At 45.9% G+C, this 25,000-nt stretch overlaps 1 protein-coding gene across 2 annotated transcripts; it reads left to right on the top strand.

Annotated features, from left to right (window-relative positions):
* The first annotated feature begins 3,416 nt into the window (after positions 1 to 3,416).
* On the top strand, positions 3,417 to 22,858 carry LOC121307613 (BAH and coiled-coil domain-containing protein 1-like). 2 transcript variants are annotated; one of them, XM_041239828.1, is made up of 9 exons: positions 3,417 to 3,605; positions 11,500 to 11,622; positions 11,857 to 13,926; positions 14,364 to 14,478; positions 15,017 to 15,225; positions 15,652 to 15,810; positions 17,622 to 17,863; positions 19,062 to 19,392; positions 21,493 to 22,858. In XM_041239828.1, the coding sequence occupies exons 1-9, from the start codon at positions 3,431 to 3,433 to the stop codon at positions 22,464 to 22,466; spliced, it is 4,398 nt and encodes a 1,465-aa protein (XP_041095762.1). In that variant the 5' UTR covers positions 3,417 to 3,430; the 3' UTR covers positions 22,467 to 22,858. The 2 variants fall into 2 exon arrangements, with proteins under 2 accessions (XP_041095762.1, XP_041095763.1); XM_041239829.1 differs by lacking the exon at positions 21,493 to 22,858 and adding an exon at positions 20,127 to 20,208.
* The last annotated feature ends 2,142 nt before the right edge of the window (positions 22,859 to 25,000 follow it).

Here is a 25,000-nt window from a genome sequence, read left to right as displayed (position 1 = left end):
AGAAGTCCAGAGTTCTGGGTTGGCACAGAGGGATCAGCGGTCAGGAGTACATACGTACTTCAGGGGTCACCACCAGCGCTCCAGGCGTGACCCAGACCGAATGATTTATTGATTTGCGTTAAACTGACGATCACCTAACCTCTGTAATCCTGTCCTTGTTTGTTTCACTGTTGGTTTTGTGTGTGTTTATTTCAGTAAGATTCGTTGAGTACGTTGTTTCTATGCACCACTCAACCCGGGTTGAAAACCCTGCTGCCCATGATACTGTGTTTCCATTTAGCCGACCCGCATTAGCTGCCAATCCTGAGCTGCCTCTGCTTTTTCCAAGCGGGCCAAAGTGGAAGGGGAAATATTTCACAAAAATGAGCAATCAAGTGGCAAGTGGGTGTAAAAACATAATCCTCACCTGGGGTGAGCAGGTTTCTCCATGCTTTAGTATACTCGTTTAATTATTATTATTTTTTTAACAAAAAGCTCCAAAGACTTCTATGAATAATCAGAAGCAACTCAATGCCGTCCATCTTTTTTCGGTTTTGTAAACCAAATGAATGACACTTTAGCCGAAAGGCTTGCTGGGAAAGAACAGCAAACATCCGTCAAAAACTCAGATTGCATGGAAACGGAGTCTTTTCACCACGCTCTGGTAGACTATCCATGGCGTTCATTTTAGATATATTGTAGAAAGGTGAGATATGTTGCTTCCTGATATCGGTGCATCCTGGGGAATCCCAGGGCTTTTCAAATGTAATGTACCACGAATGCTGTATGTGCTCAATGTACTATTCTGCATAGGAAACCATGCTCTCTCTCTCTCTCTCTCACCTTGCTATAACTGTTTAAATAATGCACCTGTTATTTCTCTTCTCATTGTCTGTTTCAAACTGTTTTCAAAATGGCTGCTCTAGTGCGCTGGGGTTTGAGATCTCTCCTCTAAATCACTGCAGGAAGAGCAATTTCATAACAAGTGTTCTGGCTTTTCTGTTCCGTACCACATCGTGGATCGTTCTTGCTGTGTTACCTGTTTGACAATGTAGGCAATAAACCTGACGCTGTGAGTGCACTAGAGCAGACATTATGAAACTGTCTGTCAGGATGTTAACAATGAAAAGAAATGACAGGTATATTATTTAAACCGTTGTAGCAACACATGGGGACGTGTAACGCTGTACTTTTCAGAACCCTGCTACTTGCTCTTTAAAGAAACTCTTGCAGAATATTGTGTTAATTTAACCTAAGCTGTAACATTAATTTAATTAACACTTATTACTGTGCGATGTGATCTGGACTGAGTTGAGACTTGAGCAACATCGACGATATTTTCAGCTTGAAAGTGATGCAATGAGAAATGCATTTGCGCCACACAAGCAATGCTTATCGCATGATGTGGAAGTGACTGTACAGCTAGAGAAATCCCCTTTTGAAGACTGAGCTAAAGCATTGCTATGGTTCATCATCACAGAAAAGCAGTGTGAAGTATAGGCCTCTGCTGTTTCAGCAAGTGATTTAGCCCTGTTGGTGAATGTGTTTATTTGGTTCGACTTGTATTGCCATATTGCTAGAAAATCAGCCGTTTTGGGGAGGTACAGTCATTTTGGCTACACAGTGCTGTACTTCTGGCAAATCAGAATGTAGAATTCATTAGAATGTACTGTACTGCAGTGCAAAGTGTGCACCATTGTATTTGGAGAAAGCTAACAGGTAAGTGAACAAATGGGTGGTTTTATGCACATTTAAATTAACAGAGTTATTAATTCAGTATTTTGTAACATTTGGGTGTTAAGTTTAAAGCTAGGCAGAGGAGCTGGAAGCTGTACTGCAGCTGAGATCAGCCCAGCTTCCCTTCTTCTCTTCTGGGGATTGTATTGGGATGCTGTTGCAGTCCCTCGCAGACTCAAATTAAAGACTGCTCCATGTTGGGCTGACAGCAAGGCCAGGCTCTCCCCTGGCAGCGGAGAGCAATCATTTCTATACTCCAACCTGACAAAAACACAGAGCAGATAATTGCCACGTCTCCCTTTCTCCCGAGTTCAAAGGTGTCTGCCTTGCAATTAAGGGAATACAGTCACAGCAAATCTGCAGGCAGTGACACCTGGAGCTGTGAGTGAGGGAACTCTCCGATGGGAACACAGGGAGAATATTTAACCCTTCATCGCCCAATCTGAATACAGCTAAACCGTTCAGCCAGCTGGTGAAACTGCCTTTTGAAATACAAAGACCAGCACATACTTCAGGTGCTCTTCCTTGAGAATAAAAGTCTTCTGTGTGCTTCCATTCAGAATGTGTTGTATTATCATTAACAATGCATTTTAGAACATGAATTTAGGTCATGTTATTGAAAAGAAACATTCATTCAAGTGTCTTCCTTTTTATCATGGTGATTTTTAAAACAAATTCTAATAACCGTATACATTTTAAAAGGCGTGTGTGTCCCTCCCTTTGCAGCACTGTTGCCTCAGGGCAGAGGAGGGAGGCAGTCTGGTTCGGATCAGTTCAGCTTGCCAGTGCAGAGTAGGAGAGGAGAGAGTGTGTTTCATGTCTCCTCTGTGTATCTCGAATGTACTGTATGAGTTGAGAGCCCCAGAGGGAGGCTGTCTGCACTGGGAAACTCATGAATGGATATTGCCAGCTGCACCAGGCTCCCCCCTCCCTAATGAAAAGCAATTAAAATAATTAATGAAAACAAGGGTGTTAGGCAGGTATAGTAACTATATTGTAACTGCAGTACTGTAGTTCCTTGTGTGACATGGTACAGAAGGTGGGTGTGGGTGCTCGGCTGTCTTTTCAGTGGAGTGTGAGAGAAGCAAGAGGAGCCACAATCATGGGAATTACATTTTGTTGATACTATTTAAATCGTTTCTTGCGTGTATTTTATTTTAAACCCACCGGTCGTAGTGTTTGTGCTTGTATGTTCTAGTCCTGTAAATCCCACCCAGGAAACTCCACTGTGGAGGGCAGGAGAGGGGGGTTCCTGTGCTGTACCTCTCCTTTAGTTTTACTGAATGTGAGCATCCTAGTATGTCGCTGAGAGAATCGCTCGCTCGCTCACTCACTCACTGCTACCTTATGGGCACATCTCTGCCGTCTTGTCTCTGGTTCGTTGTGGCTGTGGTATTTGGGCAGGTTCATGTAACCTATCAGGGTTGAGCATGTTAAACCTTGGTAAGTTTAACTTGCACTTTGGGTTTTAACAGGTGGAATGCATAGAAACTGTCACAATTTATTTGCAGTAATGTGGTTCTTGTGGTTTTAACTGCAGTTACACCAAACTGTAGGATCAAACACTCCACACACACAAGCTTTGCAGTTTCAGCCAGTCTGTCTTACTCTCCCTTGTCATAAGCCTAGGTCCAGGGACTGCATTAGTAAAGTCATGCTTTCAATCCAGGTGTCTAACGACCTCTCCTGTTGTCTCTCAGCAGGAAGCGGATTGATGGGGAACTCGTCTGCCTCCTTCATGGGCACTTTTCTGGCCAGCAGCCTGGGCTCACCCCCCTCGCACCCCCCTCACCCCTCCCGGGGGCCCCCCTCCTCCCCCTCAGAGCCCCCCTTCCACGGGGGGCCACACTCCGGGGCCTCGCAGATCTGGTTCTCCCACTCTCACGAAGGTAAGGAGCCCGAGTCAATCTATCTTACTGTATCACTTTCTCGCACTCCAACCTGACTGGCATGGTACACTTTTCTTGTTATAAACTGTTTTATGTTTTTGAAATAGCTTGCTTTTCCGGTCATATTATTATTATTTCCCTGCTGTTGACCAAAGGTTCAAAGTTGCCAGGGGTCAGGGTTCACCAATGTATTTTTAGGACAGATTAGCCCAATCAGAATGAGATAAAAGCAGCAGTGTTTTAAACACTTTGGCTCTTTTTATCATCTTGTGGCGTCAATTTTTAATGCTTGCACAATTGTTGTTTCTTTTAATATGTCACAAGAGTTGCCAGCCAGGCTTCAATCATTTAGGGTGTGGCTCACTTGCAGACCTCCTGTAGCGGCTCTAGTCTAAACACTGCACAGTATTTCTAGAGTGCTTTCCAAGCGTGCAGTGCTGCCTAAGCAAACCAAGTACTGCTGAAATCTGTCTTTATTTTGAAGGAGCATCATTGAAATGCACCTGACATCCCTCAGACCATTGCTTGCTTTTAGCGCCAATAAATGCAGAATTTGTATCTGCTTTTTGGATTATTGGATATGTTGGCTATGTATGTTTCAATGAATGGATGTGAGTTAGAGTAATTGCTACTAGAGAGGGCTGTTCAGATTGGCTAACATTGCTTTCAAAGGGGAGCCGATCACAGGGAGATGGTCTCCTATACTGAGTAACCTTCACTGAGAGATGAGGGTGTTAAGTCTTGGGGCTCATTTTCAGTTTATTGTGACTGTTTTTGTTGAATACAGACAGCTGATAAACTGCCTGCAGTCCTTGATTTTGCAAAGCAGGTTGTTTTTGGAGCAGTGCTTACTGGTTCCAGGCTGGCTTGTTCTGGTCGGGGTGGGACCGGGCACTGGGTTTCTGTGTGTGTGTGTGTGTGTGTGTGTGTGTGTAAATAGGTTCTGGTTCCTCCTGAAGCGTGGGGGGGAGTTTTGGCATAGCGTGGGTTAAGCAGTCTCCGTCTCCTCCAGAGCTGTTGGCAGCTGCCACAGAGAACAATAATTGTTGTTGGCAGGCTGTGGATTTGGGCTTTGCTGTTGGCATCCAGCGCCACTGTAACTCAATGACTAAACGAATCTGAAACACAAGTAGAGTTCCAGTAGAATGGGGTTGCCTAGAGAGAGAGTTACAGTATAGTACAGTATGTCACTCGCAGGGAGAGAGGATGGCTCACGGTTAAATAAGGTAGGGGCAGAGAGAAAGGGAGAGATTCATATAAAAATTATCCTCCAAGAACAGGGATAGTGGTGTTTCTATTTTCTGGTGTAAACAAACAAATTATTATACAGATGGAAGAAATCTCATGTTTTATATACATTCATGCAGCAGGTGGCTGCTACTAATAATACTGCAATAATAATAATAATAATAATAATAATAATAATAATGTGTGTATAACACTTTTAATTGCATTTTGATGGTTCAGTGCATAGTCAAGTGAAGCACATTTATTAGCAACATGTCCAAATTGTTCTTGAATATTATTGCAAATTGTTTTGTAATTTGCATAAAAAGCATGTTAGCGAAATGGGCAATGCAGTTTACCCAAATCACCCACTTCAGGCTACTGTTGATGTCCCACTGGTACTATTCCTTACCTGACCTACATTCCAGCTGTGAAACGGAGTTGTGAAACAGCCTTTGAAATGGAAATGTCCCCCTGAATGTCCGTGCCCGGGCAGAGTGGTGAAGGAGACCAGTCCGGGCAGACAGGGCTCCTCCACTATGAAGGCGGTGGGAGGCGTGGAGTCTTTAATTCTAGCTAACCCTTTGTAAAGCATGTCTTGCCGGCAGACCTCGCACAAAGAATATAATAATAATAAAATCTACAATTAAGATTTTTTTTTTTTTTTTTTTTTTTTTTTTTTCCCTCAATGCATTAAAAACATTTTGTTTTGTAGTTGATTAAAATCGCTGCCCCCTTCTGTTGGGCTACGGTAGTGCGGCAGCAGGAAGCCTCAGGGTGCTGTTCCCCTGCGATGTGCTGTTGGACTCTCGGATGGTTTCTGATCGGCACCTCCAGACGGAGAGGTGCTGGCTGCCCACACACCGCAGACAAACCCATGTGACCCGCGCTGGTTAAACCGACTGACAACGGCTCACTTCCTGCCCAGCCAACTGACACCGTCGCCCGGGTAGAGAGAGCCCCCCCAAGCCCTGGGAGGCGACAGACAGTGTCTTCAGATAACGACCGCGCTCTTGTGGTGTAACTGAGCATCCGGAGGTGGTACATCTGTGAGGGCTCTTACTGTAGTGTTATTACCCAATCTCCGTGACTGTGTGTGTGTGTGTGTGTGTGTGTGTGTAAGGTGAAACTTTAATTCTGCTTTGCACAATTGTTTGCTTTGCCAAATATTTTTTTGTAACATGTCTTTTTTTTTTTTTTTTTTTTTTTTTTTTTTTTTTTTCGACAATTTGATTCTGTTCTATGACATGACCTTGATTTTGCAATATTAAGAATATTGAGAAAGTGATTCACCTAATTCTCAGAATTTTGGTTTGGCCACATTTTTATTTATTTATTTATTTATTTTTTTAGTAGACCCACGTACTATACTGAGAAAGCACCCATCACTAATTAACTACCTTCAACATTTCTGTCCTATATATTTTTAGGAAGCAAAACAAGGTAGACAATGTACCACATTACCACCTGCTGTGAAAGCCAATTAAAACCAGCATAATTAATACATTCCTTACATTTCCCATGACTTCAGGGCTCGGGGTTCCACAATGCAGTGCAGCATGGTGTGACTATAGACTCTGATTATTGTGCCCTTGATTTGAGACACAGGGTGACAGTGCTGTCAAGCTGAGAGTGGAGCTCTCATAGTTAAGCTGCAGGGTGATCATGCTGGTGAGCTCCTGATCTGTGTCTGATCTGCCCCCTAGTCCCCCAACCCTGGGTGTTGACAAGAGCTATCGTTGCAGTCCAATGCACTGAACGCCTGCTTCATGTTCTCTGTGAGAGTGGTCCTGGCACACCGGCACTTAGAGGGGCCTCGTCTCACAGTGAGCAGTATGGAACAGCATTGAGCACTGGCACAGACACACACGCAAATACGCACACGCACATGCACATGTATCTCATCACTTATGAGGCTCTGCTATCAGAACCCCTGTCATTCATGTCTTAGTTAAACACATATCAAATCAGAGACAATCCTGAAAAAGAGATGTCCCCAAACCCCACTCCCCAGTATGATTTTCTGTGCCGGTTAGCACAAAAAAAAAAATCAAAATAATCCTACTTCATTGAGGATTGTATTAGGTATAGTTGATAGTTATTGATCTGCTGTAGCTATTGATAAAATGTGGTAGAGCCACATTTGTTATGTGTTGTTGTAAAAATACTGAAGTTATATACTAGTTCTTCTATAGTTGACGGTGATATTTCCACCAAGGAGACTCAGCATGTTTAAAATAGGAATTAATTAGAGCTTTTCTGTACAGTATCCAATTGCTTTGTAAAGTGTGCATGTACTGTACAGGGTGTACTTGTCAATGGTGTAGTGATCAAGTTACCCGTTATGTACCTGGCTTCAGCTTTAACATTTGGCCATTTTAGAGCCATTAGAAGAAGGGCTTCCAGCCACCTTCCGGGTAGAATTTCCTTCCTAACTGAAATGGAGACTCCAGACTCTTCTGTTAGCCGGGGCTTACCTTGTGATGTTTCCGCTGCGAAGCTGGATTCTGTGTCGAAGCTGACAATGGTGAGAGTTAATAGCTGGGCTTGCAGACCCCCCCCTGCTTTCCTCCCTGGCTATTTCAGCTCTGCGATTGTGATGGGCCGCTGGTCAATAAGGAGGCTGACACACGCCCAACCCCTTTCAACCCCCCCCCCCCACTCTTCAAAGAAAATAAAAGAAATCTCAGAAGGAAGCCCCGACACGCCAGCTGCCAATTGGCATCGATCCAGCATTAGCAGCTAACACTCGCGGTGATATGAACCAGCCCTGTCTCTCTTCCCCACCCCCACCCGTCTCTGCCTCTGCCTTTGCCTCTGTCTTTTCTCTCACTATCTCAGTAAGCTGAACTGACTGAAAGGGTTTATTCTCTCTCCTGCACTCTCTCTCTCCCTTCCTTTCCTCTCAATACAGTTCCACTCAAAAGGACTTTATAGGCATGTCAAGTAAAACAGGTGTTGCCTGAGTTTGTACAGGACATTATAAGCTGTAACGCAAAGCGAACTCGGATCGGTGCATCTATTCCTGCTTTTCGAATCAGGTGGTAGAATGTAACGCTCTGTATTATACCAGGATTTCTCTCCCACTGACTCTCTCTCCCTCTTTGCATGTCGCTCTCACTTGCTCGCTCTCTCTCAGTTAGCAGATCTGACTCTCTGGTTTGTAGGTGCTTGTTGAAGTCGGAGTGCTGTGATGTTCGCTCCTCCCTTCCGTCTGTGCGATGCTCAAGTGTTCCCTTTTGGAGGACGCAGCCAATCTGCGTGGGTGGGGGGGGTGCAGCTTTGCCCCGCTGCAGATGCATGAAGGCGGGGGGCAGGGAGGCACACAGGGCTCTGACCTTTCACCTCTGGGTTCCCACTAATTGGAGCTGATTCTTCACTCTCCCATATTGCATAGACTTCAAATGGTTCAGTGATCAGAATATTGTTTTCATTTTTTTTTTGTTTTTTTGTTGCTGTAGCCTCCAGCTACTGATCTCAAGTTGTAACTACAATGTAATATTTCAAATGTTTCTTTTTGATCTCCTTTTACAAAACGTATTTGTTTTATGTTGTTATTTTCTATATGCTTTTTGCTTAGTGCATGGCATAGCCTGGTGGTTTAATTTTGTACCTGAGCATTGTTTTTAAAATATATTTTCTAAAGTTAAAGTGATTTACACATGCAGAGAATTCATAATTACCCCCAGGGTATGGGGGTGGTTTCCAGAGAATGCATTTATTAACCCCTGCCCCCACCCTCCCATCCGGTTCTGCCTTTTGCATAGCAGTGCTGGGTACAGTGGCTCTGTATAAAAGCCGCGCTCCTGACAGGTGGATATTAAGGCAGCCGTAATGTCTAACAGCTTAGTTTCCCTCAAGGGGACTGTTGGGGAGGAGAGGGGGGGCACTAGTGGAAGTCAGTTTAAGAAAAACATTAATTCTAAAGGAAGGGTAGCAGGGGGAGAAAATGAGCAGAAAGATTCATTAACCACAATTTCTCTTCATGTCGGAAACCAGCTGCCATTAATTTTACTTTGGAAGGAGAGGAAGAAAAAAAGGTAATAAAACTGAAACACGCACACACACACACACGCTGGAAATGGAAAAGACGGCAGGCAGCGAGTCCCACTACTTTTTTTTCCCGTACTGTACTCTAGCTTCCAATTTTATAAACCCGGTGTGTTGAAGTTTGTAGACCAGCTTCAGAGAAGGGTGTGTTAACCCAGGATCACTCATCTCTTGACCCATAGAGTCCTGAGATTATACTGTATAGAATTCGCTGGGTCTCAGGTCCTCAGTACTGAGTTCTCTATGCTGTATATAATTTGCTGGCTCTCAGATCCCCAGCAGCGAGTTCTTTATACTGTATTCTGTACAATAATCTATTGAATTTGCTAGATTGCAGATCCCCGGTCCAGTTAAAACTATCCACTACTCCCTGTGCACAGTTCCAGTGCAGAAAGTGTTCACTGCAGCCTTTTCCCCAGGTGTCTCTTATATGCTAATTGTGTTGAAAGTGGGGTGGTTGAGGGTTGGGTCTCAGATACCATTTTCAGAAGGAATGCCCCTGGCCCGAGAACAAAAAAGGACTTTATTTATTTTATTTTTTTTTCCTGTTTTTTGTCCGTAAGGCCTTGGCTGGCAAAACAGGCTGGCCTTGCTCGGATTTCAGCCAGTGAATGCTTTTTCTCTTGTTTGTAGATATGGCAAGATCCTGACTGGAAGGGGAGGCTTGGTCACTGCCCTTGTTTAGTTGAATAGATTTGGGTGGATGGTTGGGGTACAGACTCCCCTGTCCTGCAGACGTGACACACTGCACCCGTACAGTTCTAAGTTCCCTGTATTGAATGTTTTGGCTCTCAGTTCCCCTGCACTAAGTTCATTATACTGTGTATTTAATTGGCTGTCTTGTGTTAAAGCTACAGTATAAATATATTAAATATATAAATATATTAAGAATTAACAGGGCATATTTTAAAAGAATGTCTCCAATTTATTCATTTTAGTTTGAATTAAGGTCTGTTTTTCTTTCATCAGGGTTCTGCTTCTTCAGTAAAATGAACAATATGACAGACTAAACCAAACGCCATAGGGGTATGCTAGTAATATTCAGCTGAGCACAGAATTTATTGTACGTTACGGGCCAATGTGACTTTTTTAAAATAGCAGTTCTGGTTTAGCAGAGTGCCAAGTGATCTTCCCCTTGCTGTTACTGCTGCAGATCCAGTGGGAACCTTTCAGATATTTCGTATCTGAAACGGCTTCTTTAACCTTGAAATACTGGAACCCAGGAGTCCTGTAGATGGAGTCAGGGTGCCTTTCCCGAGCAGCGATAATTGGTTGCCGTTTCTACTAGGAGAGCTTGGCTGGTTTTTATTACACATCATTAGATGCTGATTGCTTTTAGATTGTCATGTACCCTTTGTCTAATTGTTGTCATTTAAATTAATTGGTTTGGGGGGAGGGGGGAGCCGCTGTGCTTCTGCGATCCCTTGCAGCTGCTGATGTCAGTTCCGGGGACAGATCCTCAAGTTGGTAACTTGCAGGTGTCTTCATCTCTGACTTACTTTCCAGCAGCTCCCAAGTCAATTGCATTGTTTTTATATAGCGCCTTTCATGGCTAAGCCATCTCAAAGAACTAAGCAATCAAATAAAGTAAAAAGGCCTGTGAAGCGAGACCCTGATACTGTCCTAATACCGTATGTGGAGGAATACGGTATGTGGAGGACAGTGCAGATTAGCATATAGACAGTAACTTCCTTGATCAAAAGGTCCTGGTGGTTTCACACTTGTTTCGAAGGCAGAACGATCAGAAACGAGCTACAATGGTTTTTAAAAGAACTATGTGGTGCATAATCGGAAACTTGACATCCCAGATGCATGGGAACACAGAATATATTAAACTGAACCCGACTAATTGCAGCACGATCCACTCCCAGTTTGAAATGCTTTCTTCACTGGAGTTGAGCTGTTTTAGCGTTTCATCAGGGGAACGGAAGGGCCTCGCTTGAGTTGTCAAAGCGATCCCCATCGGAAATAACAGAAAAGCAGGACACAGCGGCCAAGTGGATCTAATAAAAAAAGCAGTAATTGCTCTTTTAAGAGCCTTGACGGTTTAAGGTGTAGCAGAGATAGCAGGAACAGATGTGTGCCCTGGCCATGTCCTTGCAAGGGAGTGGATAAGGGGGTGGGACCCTCCTACTCTACGTTCCGTGTGGGAAGCTGGCATCTGGAGTCTGCAGTTTATAGACTTGTGTTTACTTTAGCGGGACTAGTTAAACTTTTAACAACAGCTAATTAAAGGGGACAGTCAAGACACTCCACAGACGATAAGCCACTTGCTGCTGTCTGAGAGCAACGACCCCCTTTCATATAAACACATTAACAATAGACCCCCCCCCCCACCACCACCAAAAGCCAGAAAGCAATCCAAACCCACTCACGTATGTATATCAGTCTAGACATCTATTAGTAATTACTCTGGACTGATTTACCTGGGCACAGGGGTCTACATTCTACAATCTCAAACATTGCCTTTTTTTTGCACTTCTTGGAAGCTGTGCAATGCCACCGTCCTCTCTGAGGCCATTGAGCTTCCACTAATATCCCATCTCTCTCTCTCTCTCTCTCTCTCTCTCTCTCTCTCTCTCTCTCTCTCTCTCTCTCTCTCTCTCTCTCTCTGCAGCCCCGGGGTATCCCCGCTTTTCAGGCAGTCTGGCCTCCACCTTCCTTCCCATGAGCCACTTGGATCACCACAGCAACAGCAGCGTCCTGTACGGGCAGCACCATTTCTATGACACACAGAAAGGTGAGTTTACCCCCTCCAGTAACTCACGTTATAATAGACCATTCCAGCCAATGTGTTACCCCGTCTGCTGGAGCCCAGGTCCTGCTAGCCTGGCCTGCTCTGTACAATTAACATTCTGTTTGCTAAGTTGCTAAAGAGTTCTGGAATAGGAAGGTCACTTAATTAGTAGCCATTTAATAAGCTGAATTAAAATGAATTCAGTGCTAAATGTTTTGTTGTTTTTCCCCCTCTCAGATAACTTCTACCTGAGAAGCCTCCCCTCCCAGCCAACGCTGCTCTCAGCCAATCACGGATTCCCGGCTATCTCGCGGGCAGCGCCTGGGCACCCTCTGGGTTCCTGTAGCCGCGAGCGGGACTCGGGTGGGGGAGGGGGCGGCCTGCACAAGAGCCTGAAGGAAGGGGGCGAGAGGGGGGTGGCGCTGGGCTCGAAAGAGAAAGAGAGGGCCAGTAAACAAGAGGCTAAAGAAAGGCTGCATCAACAACAGCAGCAACAGCATCACCAACATCATCATCACCAACAGCAGCAGCAGCAGCAAGCCTCGCTGGAAGAGGAAAGCAACAGAGCACTGGAGCGACACAAAGTGAACCTGCCTCCTGAGAGCGGCCACTGCAAAGCGGACTCGCTGGGCAGGGGGAAGCACCTCAGTGCCTGCCTGGTGAAAGCCAAGATGCTGAATGGAGAATCTGGTGGCAACACCAACACTAAGAGTGCCGTGTTAAGCTGTGGGGGTGGGGGTGCCCAGACCAGGCACGTTGGAGGAGGCAGCAATAGCCGCTGTGCCAAGAATGGCAATAGTACCGGAAACAGTAACAGCAGTAGCGGTGAGATGCGGTTAAGTGGGCACCCCCAGGACTGCTTGGAGAGCCGGCAGATGCTCCACCACTCCTACTCTGTCCCCCCTCCCCTGTCCATGAGCTCCGCAGCGGGGGCAGGAGGGGCAGGTGGATTCCCCTGTCTCCAGCTACACACCGCTCACCCTCACCGTCACCACCACCACCACCCGCACCACCCTGACTTCTACTGTCCGCCGCTTCCGCCCCCTCTTACCACCCCCTCCTCCCAGGACAAAGGGGGCACTGCTGGGCGTGAGCTGAAAGTCACTGGGCCCACCTTTGTGCCTTCCGTCGGACACTTTGGGGACAAGAACAGCGGGCCTTTCCAGTTGGGCAACCCTGATTGTCGGGTTGGGGGCAGTGCCAAGGATAGGACACTGGAGAAAAACAATGGACATAATAACGGGGCGCCTCCGAGCAGCTGCCAGAGAAAGCAACAGCAGCAGCCCTACGTGAAGGCAGATAAGGCTCCCGATTGGCTTCAAAGTCACCATCACCACTTACAGCAACAACAACAGAATCAAAGTGCGCGATCCCGTAGTCTCGAGTGCATCAACAGTGCTGACATGGACCTGTTCAGACCCTCCCTCCCTCAGGGGGCGAAGGGAGGCCACTCGGGGAAAACCGGCCCTTACATCAGCACCCCTCCCTTCCAGGACTGTTCCCACTCAGGTCCTGCCCCTACTCCTCAATCATCCGAAGGGCTGACCTCGTCCAGTAAAGGAGGTCAACATCAGGGCCGTGCTAACGGGAGCGGTTGCACGTTAGAGCGGGGTGGGCAGAAGGTGGCTCGCATCAGACACCAGCAGCACAGGCCTGGTCCGGAAGCAGGGAGCGACCTAGGCAACAGCGGGCAGGAGATGAAGAGGAAGCTGGAGCTGGCATCCCTCGGGTATGGAAACAGCGGGCAGCAACTCTTGCCCCACTGGGCAGTGAGGGGGCAGCAGATCCAGGTTGAGGAAGAGCAGAGGAAGAACTACCTGGATCCTTTCAGCAGCGGCAGTAGACAGCAGAGTCAACAAAATCAAAATCAGCAGCAGGAACAAGGGATGCCCCCCCATAGCTCCAGCCAGCAGGAGACACGAGCCTCTCAAGGGGAGAGCTCAGCTATGAAGAGCCTTCTAAAGTACAGCAGCCAGCAGCAGCCCCTCTTGCTTGCCCAGAAGAGCCCGTTTGGAGGCCTGGGCAGCCTCAAGACCCCCAGCAACAGCAGCAGCACCAGCTGTGCCCTGCAGGATGCCAAGCAGCCTCTGCCCCCGAGGAAGGGCCCTCCCCACGATTCGGAGCGGCAGGACTGCAGTGGGGGCCGGGGCAGAGAGGTGGGTGACGGACCCCACGGCGAGGGAGAGGTGAGACAGCCCCCCGTGGGCATTGCAGTGGCTGTTGCCAGGCAGAGAGAGCCACAGAGCCACCCACCTGACGGGCATCCCGGGCACAGCCGGCAGGGCAGGGTGCTGCCTGCCATGAAAGGTAAGGAACTTGTATTTTACGACTAAAGTTGCTGTTTTCTTGTACATCGCTATACTCCCATTGCATAGCACTTTGATCCATTCCTGGTTTCGCTATGAGTTTAATACACACCTATACTTGTTACCTATGCACTGTGGCTAATCACACTTGCAGTAAAACTTGGAATGGGTAAAACTACTATGCAATAATATGAGTCTTATTTCCATCACTGTAATGAACAAGTACGTATTTTTAAAATATTTCTGTACTGCATTGCAGGGTTGGCATGCACTGGTAGTAAACCTTTGTAGGGAGGGGTTAAAATAGTTAATTACACCTTGCTTTGCCGTAATCACTTGTCTGTGTGCAGGAGTTCCACGCGCAGTGTTCACCTGTAATAGAGAGCTCACAGCACTGAGTGCGTCTGTGCTCAGCTCTCACTGTGTTTCTGTGTGCAGGAGTCCCGCGCTCAGTGTTCCCTCTGGATGCTGAGGGAGAGGAGGAGAGAAAGAGGCTCTGTGAGGATCAGCTGGGACTATCCTGCCTGGATCGGGACAGAGAACTCTTCATCAGGTCAGCCATTCTTTTTGTCTGTCTGTCTGTCTTGAGACTGCCTGATCAGATTCCACTAGTGCCTCCTAGCTGGTGGAGTGCAGTGTATATAATCCTCTCTGTATTCCCAGTACTTGTCTTGCTGTTTGTCCATCTAGATATTCTTCCCAAGGTGGCCACTTTTATACAATATCTCTGTGTGCAGCTGCAATATGATTAATCTTGTGTCATGTGCCCACCTTTCTATGATCATCTACATACCAGTATGTCTATCCTGTTCTCCTGTGTATCTGTTTTCTATCTTGCATCACCGTTCACGCCCTCATTGCTCCTACATCACTCCCACAAGCTTGTAATTTCAGGGCTTGAATAATGTTGGTTTTAAACAAAGGAGTAAGATACCTACTTTTAACATTTAATTATATACACAGGAGTCAAGTTAGCATCTCAATTTAGTTTTAATTTTGCCATTGTTACTGCAACCATGGCAGTCAGATAAATAGGTATGCTATCTAACTAGAGTCTAAAACTGGTAACTTTTAATCATTTTTTAAATCAGGGAGAGCAAGGAGCGGGTAGAATTTGCCCGAATCCATCCTTCCAGCAGTTGCCATGGCGACCTTACCCCCCACCTCATGGTGCCAGGCGGAACTTCTCTGCAGGCCAGCCAATTAGGAGCTGACCCTGCGGCACACGCCCACCCAGCCCATCACCACTGGATGCCACGGACAGGAAGTCCCTCCTTGTGGATGACCGGTCATTCCTACGGTGAGTACTTCAGTAACGATCTGTTATTGCTCAAGAAAGCCTTGAATTATCATACAAAAAAGTCAGGTTGCTTCGGGTGCAATTAAATAAAACCTATTAAACTACAATTCGACTAAAGTAGAATTTTAGTAATAACTACTCAGTAATAGTTCATTGTAACACTGTATAATAACATTGTAATTATGTGTAAGTACACGTGTATTTACCAAGTAACTACTAAGTAAATACACAGTAATTAGAAACACGTCATTTAAACTCTTACCCAAAATCTTGCCATTTTTAGTTTGAATCTTCCTCGGTGACATGCTAATGTAAACTGGTCCACATTTGCTATTCTTGTTGCTTTATTTTATATTTTCTTGAAACGCTTTAAAAATGTTTTAAAAAAAAAAAAACAGCTAAATGGAGCCCCCTGTCTGTCTGCAGGGCTCAGCCACGCGGCTCTCCACCAGAATCTACCCCCTGGCTTCTCGGCGGCGATGCCCAGCCCCCTGCAGCCTGTGCTGCCTCTGCCTCAGGACCCCCCTGCCCAGCTGGTCGTGCTACCCAGCGAGCCGCCTGCACACCCTGCCACGCACCACCTCGGTACAGTACACTGCTTTATAATTGTTCTAAACTGGGACTTTATACAACCATCACGGAAAGCATTTAAAATGGACTCTTCGATAACTAACACCTCTTACTAAACATTTTTAATGGATTTCAATGGCAGTGTTATTGAGATAAGCCACTGTTTAGCTCATTGTAACATACCCCAGACCCATTAAGACTTCAGTTTGACTCTATTTGCGGATTTCACTAAATCTCTGCTAATTCTGTACAACATTGGCAGCAGCCATTCCGTCCAGCAGGATCTCCATGGTGTTTTGTTGTTGTTGTTGTTGTTGTTTATTATTATTATTATTATTACTACAATTTTTACTGTTTAATGTTCATCATCTGCCTACTAACGGTAAACATATGAACATAGAAATGAGTTCACCTGAGAAGTATGCATTTGTGTTATAAATCGTTGGTATAGTTTTGTGTATAAGAAACTAATAAGAAGCGTAATAGGGTTTTGGTGCTGATGTATATCTATCACGAATGTAGTTCATGTTTTTCTGATTTGGTTGTGTAGTTGAGGTACCCCACTCAGGGGTTGCTTGATATTACGGGTAAAGTAAACCTTCAAATACATTTTAGATTTGCAGGCAGTTAACAGCAGAAAGATTTCCCAGCGCCTGTATTCTGTAATAAAAGACTGTAAATCAAAGTGCTGGGAAATAAAGGCATGATGTCATTTTGAAAGCGTTTGGAAATTCTAACCCTCTGCGATCTGATCTAGCAATAGTACATTGCAAGCGATCTGTAGAAACGAGATCTGCCAACTGATCTCTTACTATCCGATCACGATGGAAACCAACGAGCAACAGGTTTTTAAACATGTAAGTGGTGGTATTTGGTATTCCCCCTTCCCATTTGTTATTTACTCTGAAATGTGTGCCCCAGATCAAATCCTGTGATATTTGATCTGCAGTCCGCTCGCCCCCCCCCTTGTTTAGCAGCCTGCCTGTTAAATGTAATCAGTTTTGCTGCTTTTTAGTGGCACATTTCCTTCCTTGCTCTGTTGGAGTTCCAGGACAAAAAGGAAGTGCATCCACAGAACCTTCCCCCTGGGAAACATTAGCCCAGTCAGGGTAATCTTTTAGAACAAAAGTCCCTGGCGCTGCACAGGGGAATAGGGGGGGAGGGGGTAGAGGAGGGGATTTACATACACATTGATAAATGTTATAGAAGTGCCTTGCTGAAAAACCGTGGGCTGAATTCCAAGGTTACAAAATGTTTTATTAAATGATTCAGCTGCTGCTAACCTATCGCTCCCACTAGCCTGCCATTGTCGCAGCCATGAACTGAGATTTATCAAACGTGGGAACGGGGCTCTCTGCCTGCCTACATGCCCTGGCCCAGCTCTGTGTGGGAGTAGGGGGAATATTCTGCAGTGGTGTTAATGCAGTTGTGTTAACAAACAGTCCATCCTGTGGGACCACTAAAACAGTATGAGGGGTTTTAGTTCATTATGTATTGTAGTCCAGTGTTCAGCGAGAACAATGAGCACAAGCAAACACAATCAGCAGTTTCCGTTCGGCATTACACCTGAGCTCCTATTCACAAAGCTGTAGTCATTTTTATGTCTTTATTTACACACATGTGGGTGGTCAACTCTTTTGTAAACTTAGTGATGGGGGAGAGCTCCAGACCCATTAGTGTAGAGTTAAAGGCCAGTGGTATCTAGACAGGATGCTGTCTAGATCCCATTATGTGTGGAAAATGATACAGTATGTTCTTTCGGCTGGGTAGATGAATAGGGGCTGGGCCCTGTGCTGTGTGTCTGAGTACCCTGCCTGTCTCTGCAGACGTGATGGAACAGCCCTCTCTGTGGCCCCCGATGTACGGCGCGCGGGGCCCCGGCTCGCACATGCAGCACCCCGCACAGCTGCCCAGCATGTACTCACGATCCCAGTTTCTACGGCAACAGGAGCTGTACGCGCTACAGCAGCACCAGCAACATCAGCACCACCAACACCAACAGCAGCAGCAGCAGCAGCAGAGAGCAGCTCAAGCCCTGGAGATGCAGCAAAGACACTCCCACTTACAGGTAACTGCACCTCTCCCCTGAAATCGAGATCCCAACTGGTAAGAGGTACCACGTAAAATACACTTGAAACACAGTGTCCACCGTGTTACTTCCAAGACTGCATGTACTTGCACTGACTGCTTCAGTTACTGACTCTTACATGTAGCAGTGTTGCCTTCAAAGGGTTGCACTTTACAATAATTTGCTGTTACTACCTTGCAATTATGTTTGCAGAGTTGCTGTGTAACAACATGTGTAATTCCAAGCTGAAAGTTTATAAAAAGTTGCTATAACCTTTTGTAATCACACTCTAGTTACACGCGCAGCTGCGTATTTACAGTGTTGTTTCTGTGCGTAATTACAGTGTGGTTAATGGCACACATTTTAACTAACCCCTATTTCTGATACCCCTGTGTGTCCCTCTCCACCACACCACAACATACTGGTTTCTCTAAAACCACTGTGCATTCTGTCATCGGTCCTGTCCCTCTGAGAACATTAGGATTAACCAGCTCAGAAACTCATTGAGATTCCTCTTGGGTCACTCCGTACTTCAGTGGCTGGTGATTTTTTCCATATGTTTTAATTCTTCTCCCTCCCCAATTTTTAGATTACTGTTTTGTTTTAGTTTTTTTTTTTTTTTTTTTATCTTTCCCAATATTTGCATAGCAATTCTGAGAAAAGTCACTTCGGGGGAATATTAAAAGTTCTTTAAGTTCCTAGAAAAGGCTCTGTGGGCGGGGGTGAGTGTGAACGGTGCTTGTTGGTTCTTAGAAGGGTATTAGTTTGATTCCTAGAAAAGGCTCTGTCTCTTTGTTGAGGTTTAAAGAAAGTGAAGAATAACTGTGAGAAGTCGTTTCAGTTTGTAGTCGTCATGCCAGGGGATTGAAAATGCTGTGTTTCCATGCTGAAGGGAAGTATATTTTTCACGTTCGTTCTGAGAAGTGTGAAATACAAAACAAACCCCATTTTAAGCTCAAAGCAAAATGAGAAGCTGTGCGTTTTAATTTAGAGGTGTGGGTAGTTTAGAGGGTAGCCATATAAAAGTGTTTTCAATGCTATTAATCAAGTAGTAATCACCAGTTCAAATACAGAAACATACTATATCACTTTTATTTTTCAAACAAATGCCCAGGTCTGCTGGCCTGGCACCCCTATATAACATTACCATGTTCAGTTCACATTCTCATCTCTCTCTGCCTCCTCCCTGCAACCCCAGAGGAAGCCAGAGAACCCCCCGATGGAGCTGGAGGATCTCCTCACACAGAGGACCCTGAAGAGCACCAAGCCGTTCTCCTACACCCCCGCCAAGAGCGTGCCGCCCCCAACGGGCTGTGCAGCCAGGCTGTCCCCCTGCTCCCGCTCTCCCTCCCTGCGGCCCCACCCCAAGAGCACGCCCTGCACTCCCTGCCCTGCGCCCAGCCCGGCCACTGCCCCCTGCTCCCCTGCCCTCAGCCCTGCCCCCTCGCACACCAACAAGGGGGCGGAGCAACAGGACAAGAGAGGGGAGGGGCAGCCACCTCAGGACTACCCACAATCCCTAGAGCCAGGTAAGGAGATGCTCTTGTTAGATCTATTCTATATGATGCTCTACGAACACTCCCCAGATCAACGGGAGCTGCTAATATTTGGCTGCCAAAGGGGCTTTAAACATCAACACCAAAAGCTCAACCCATTATACTGAAGAAGCCAAATATGTGTCTAATTGACTTTCCTATAGTTTTATCTATCTGTAATATTGTCTTATCAGTTGACCAATATATCTTTAAGACACAAACTTAACATATCATACATGTTCATCAGGTGCGCACAGCTGCAGTCCAATGCTTCAACTGCTAAGCCACTTATGTTTACACTGTGACAGTGACATAACGGTGATATGACAGTGATATAGCGTAATCAAATTAAGACCCCCCCCCTCCAATATAATTACAATGCCTGCCATGGCAGTTAATGGAGAGCAATTTCAGGACAATCTCTCTGTCACCTTGCACCTGTAGTGATGAGCACTAAACTCTCCATTCTCTGCTCTCCAGGACTGGCCACGCTGTACCTTAATACTGAGTGCTATAAATAGGTCTTTGTTGTGTATGGTAATGTGAATGTTTAATTAGGAAAACAGTGGGTGGTGTAAGAGATTGCTCAGTTGTTAGCAGTCAAAGAATATATTGAACTGCAGGAGGTTCTTCTAATACTGGTGTGTCGAAGAGGGAGTTTTACACATAGGGGGCGAGAAGTCAAAGAGGATTAAAATGAGCCAATGTTGCTTTCACTTCTTTTAAAGGAGTGGATCTCGTCTCTCAGCACCCAGATCTATTGTTTCATCTGAAAACAAAGTGAATATTGAAAACAAGAATGTCTTGTCATACTTCTCAAGGTTAGATCTTGAAAAGCTCTTGTCTTCTCACTGGTAGAGAGCGAGAAATGTAGGGCGGGAGGGGGCAGGGTTACAAAGTACAGGGTCCAGGGGGTTCCTTAATGAATCTTAGCCCTTATTTAAAAGAAACTCTTGAATGTTCTTGCCCAGTTAGTTGTGCTTTCCCAAAATCAGGAACCATTAAGTTGACACACATAGGTGAGCAGTAACATTCAGCTGTTGTTTGGAGTGGGGCTTATTTTAAAAAGTGATTTTAATTTCAAATGCTATTAAATATTGCAATGTTGAATACTACAGTATAAATTGTTAAACATATATATTGCAGGTCCTATCACCATATTAAGGACATGTTAAGGACAAGGCTTAATTTGACTGTCATGAGCATAACATCCCGAAGAATTCTTGAAATTAGTGCAATCTGTACTGTCTATTAAATTAAATACCTACCAAGTAAAAATAATAATAATAATCATTTTGTATCGTCCTCTTCCAAATGATCTGCCCCCAAGTTGAAGTATATTTGAGGAGAGAGGAGAGGGGGTTGTTGGGACAGTCAGAGAGGGGAGGATGGCGGGGGTCAGTGAGATTGCAGACAGGGCCTCCTTATCCTTCAGGGGTCCTTGAGCAGGAGCCAGTGGAAGGATGCACATTCATCTAGCGGTGTTGTCAAGGGGGCGGATGGATCCCATCAATAACACGCCTGAAAGAGGAGGGAAAGTGGAGTGAGGGGGCCAGCAGGACCTTTAGAGCTGCCGTCCTCCCGGGCTCTGTAATCGCACTCCAGGAGAGCAGTGTCATCAATATCCACACACATGTACACACTGGATTGCTCAACACATTCTCTCTCACACACACACACACACACACACACACACACACATATGCTGGGCCACGACCTTCCTGCTTTACAAGGTTAACTTTCCCTTTTAAAACTCAATGTCTAGAGTTTATTTTATTTCCCTGTTATAAATCTATCAGTACAACCAATCTATCTGTCTATCTATGCAAGCTTATCTGTTTGTCTGCCTGCCTGTCCTTAATATACTATATTCTTTAGTGTAAGCCGCTGTGGAAACAGAGCAGACGTGACCTCTCATCCCATAACCCTGCTGGTTTGCACTTGTATGTGAAATCCAACACCCGCTGTAGCATAGGAAGTGGGCTTGTGGCTCTATATGTATTGATTTTGCTTTATAATGATATATATAATAAAGCATTTATTTCAACAATCCAAACTTTCCTTTTACTGTTTTTTTTTCTTTCTTTTTGTTAGACCTGCCACCTGGATACACCTACTCGGCCGTCACTATGGGTTACAGCAGCGGCCCCTCTCCTCAGGACATACGATTGGCCGAACCGGCCGACATGCAAGCCGTGCAGACAGAGCCAGCCGAGCCTGCTCCAAGGCCACTCCCCTTGGGGGAGGAGCCTACGTGTGAGGAGGGCAATGCCTCCTTGAGGACGTTGGTGCAGGAGGAGGAGTCGGGCCCTGGGACAGTAGAACCCGGAGGCGGGGTGGTAGGGGGAGCGGTTGAGGGCTGCTGTGCCTCCCCAGAGCTGGAGTCCAGTGGACTGTTCCCCCGCCCCGGAATAGAGGGGGGGATCTCTGAACTCCATGCCCCTTCAGCAACTCCCCCCGCTTCCCCTTCTGTGGGGCAAACTGAGGTGGAAGGCTCCTCTTCAGAATGCGTGCAAGTGATGGAATCTGTGGAGGTAAGAAGGGATGAAGAGGAGAAGGACGAGGAGGGAAGGGATGGGCCGTTGGAAGGAGAAGGCGGCAAGGTTTACCAGGACCTCATACCTGCCGGGGCTACCCCATCCTCCCCTGAGGCGGTAGCTGACACCACAGCCTTAGAGTTGGGGAGGAATACCCCCATCGAAGCCCCTAACGAAGCCCCCAGGGATACCTGGGACAGCCCATCACCACAGGGTGACTCTCTTACCCACAATACCTCAGGAGACTGGACGGACCTGACCATGGTGGCAGGCTGGTTACCGGGCTCCAACACCGGCCTGGACCTGTTGATCGCAGCCAGCCTCAGTGCAGAGGGACATATTCCTCCTACACCCCTCATCGCCAACCAACCACAGACCTCAGGCTTTCACCCCTGCTCAGGGAGCCATGGGATAGCGCTACTGAGTGAGCTGGTGGACCTGGAGCTTCAGCAGCAGAGGAGCAGGGCAGGAGAGAGTGAAGGTGAGGAACTGGGTTTCGTTTTGACAACGAGATGTAAAGCTATGCTTTGATGATCCCATAAAATGAATTTGTATTGTGCACCCAGAGATCCAGTGTTGACGCCAAGAGCAGTAACATGCTCTTTGATATCAGAACCATATCCAGTAGTCCAAAAACCTGACTCTACCAAAGCGTGATATTTATAGAACAAGAGTGGCGAATGAATAGCCTTGATTTTTGTTTTTCTTTTGCATGAAAGAGCAAAAGCCCCCCTTATAAAGTTTTTTCGCCGACACAGCACGCTGCCTTTGTGCATGGCAGAGATAACAGCAGAGCCCCCCTCCCCGCTCCCTGTGGGACTGCCAGCTGAACGCAGAGGCCTGTGCTTCTCCTGTCACACAATGTCGGACCCTGCCAGGGGACTGGCCCTGTGTAAGCAAGGTCTTCCTCTCTCTGTCTCTCGCTCGCTCGCTTGCTCAGACACTCACCGACAGAGCTGTTTCCTTCCTGCAGCTCTTGCACACAAACACGGCTGTAAAAATCTAGAAAGCGTTTTTGTTTGGAGCAAAACACATATGTGTTTTAACTCTATGTGTGGTGTGCAGAAGGTTATCATAAAATTTAGTTTTAGACTGATTTTAAAGCCATTATAGTCAGGAGTTTATTTTTTTTAACAAACTGATTCTTAAGGAAGAGGGATAGCATTTCTGTTTCTAGACCTAATATACTGATCTTGGTTTTCAGTAACTCTCATATGCTTCAAGCTCTCTTCTGCATGGGTATCTGGTTTTTGCCCCTCATTGAACAATACCAGTGGCGGGGCAACTAACCTGATGAACAGGAGCGACGAGACTATTGTAAAGAACGCTATATTGTTACAGTTGTACACTCTGTCATTAAATTCACAGAACAGGAAATCATTTTTCATTGATCCTCACTATCTTGTAAAACGCTTTGTGATGGTGGTCCACTATGAAAGGCACTATATAAAATAGATTGATTGATTGATGATTGTATGTATAATAATTTTTCTTTTTTTGCTAATTTTGCCTGTCAGACAAAAAGGTACTGGGTGTGGAGCGATCCGGCACAAATAAACCCCTGATTTAAACAAATATGAGGAATTTTTAAAACATTTTTATTTGCATTCCTTAAATGCATTGGCGGCCCCGGTCTCCCAGGAATGATGTAGATTACCCTGTGGATGATTTCCCCCCCCCCCCACTCTTCAATCATCCCTAGCTCTCAGGCCCTCATTAATCCCAGAGCTCACACTCTGCTGGAGGAATTGATTCCGCCAGGCTGCTTCAGCTAATCACGGAGAGGTGATATCAGGCAGGTCTGGAAATCCAAGCCCAGCCTGGCCGTCGCTGACATCATAGTGCTATTTGTTCCCAGCTGACATCATTTGCCCTCTCTTCTCAAGGACAGGAGCAGCCTCCAAGCAGACCAGACTGTAACTTTCCGGGACATTTATTTAGCCAAACAGTGCCCATCAGTCTGCTAAAAGATGAAGTGCTCTGCATTTTCATTTTCAACTCTGATCCAAAGTAGTCTGGGATATATAAAGCAGATATCCTCCCCTCCAGCCTCACTCTCAGCCTCCACAGAGAATCTAATGTGTGGTTTTGCTGTACAGTATATGCATTTGTCCAACAGTGGAAAACTAAAAATGTGCATACGCAGCAGCACAATGCTTTCTAGCTTCAAGTAAGCGCTCAGTGAAAAGAAATAGATAGCTCAATAAACACTTTGTTCACACACACCCCCTCTCCCCCCGGTGCAGCAGTCAGGGTAGAGTGATTGCAGAAAGCAGAGAACACAGCAATCCTCTAATTCAACAGAGCGCTGTACAATCTCCAGCGTGGCCTGGGGCCAGCCTGGGCTGCAATGAATATTCATGGCTCATTTGATTATTGGGCCTGTGAGCGCAGCTCCTGTCTTAATGACAGTGATAAATGCAAAGTAACCTCTCCGTGCTCCAGGCTCCATCGGGAGAGGACAGGGAGATAAGCTTCTAGTTAATAGCTATCATCATTGTTCACTGTATGAAAGGGATGCTGTGGAAACTGTATGCGTTTAGGGCGCACTTGATCACTGGCTAATGTAAAATGGTTCATATAAATAGGCATACTCAGACACCCATACTGCCTCATAAGCACATCTAGTTGTACAAACTCGAGCACACACTAACTTGCAGGTGAATAAGAGACCGTCTGTTTACTGAACTGATTATCCTACAACAACCAGCCACACAGGGATACAACAAATATGGGCACCTGCTGACAAGCACACCCATACAAAACACATTGAACAGAAGACCAACAGAAACTGTCAAGGCAATCACAGTTTTTTTTCATTGCCTTGCCTAAACCCAAGTTATGTAACATAGACTTAAAAACAAATAAAAGCCTAGTACCTAGTTGTAGCAATAAATGGAAGAAAATGTATATTCCTGAACTTGTGGCAGAAATGTGAATGACCAAAGCTAATGCTCACTGGGGTATGCTTTAACAAGGTTTCATTTGTGTAAATACTTTATTCTCACTCTGCTGTCCTAACTAATGAGGTCCAGTGTACAGTAACTAAAAGAACCCCCCCCCCC

The sequence above is a fragment of the Polyodon spathula genome, chromosome 57, assembly GCF_017654505.1.
Source record: "Polyodon spathula isolate WHYD16114869_AA chromosome 57, ASM1765450v1, whole genome shotgun sequence".
In the NCBI taxonomy this organism is placed as follows: Eukaryota; Metazoa; Chordata; class Actinopteri; order Acipenseriformes; family Polyodontidae; genus Polyodon; species Polyodon spathula.
The sequence above is the reverse complement of the archived record's forward strand: the minus strand, read 5'-3'. Positions and strand labels throughout refer to the sequence as shown.

Excerpts from the sequence above, each read along its gene's own strand:
- LOC121307613 (XM_041239828.1), top strand. The coding sequence starts at position 3,431 with ATGGGGAACTCGTCTGCCTCCTTCATGGGCACTTTTCTGGCCAGCAGC. Across the intron at positions 15,226-15,651 it reads GATGACCGGTCATTCCTACG|GGCTCAGCCACGCGGCTCTC; the intron begins GTGAGTACTTCA and ends GTCTGTCTGCAG. Across the intron at positions 19,393-21,492 it reads CCCACAATCCCTAGAGCCAG|ACCTGCCACCTGGATACACC; the intron begins GTAAGGAGATGC and ends TCTTTTTGTTAG.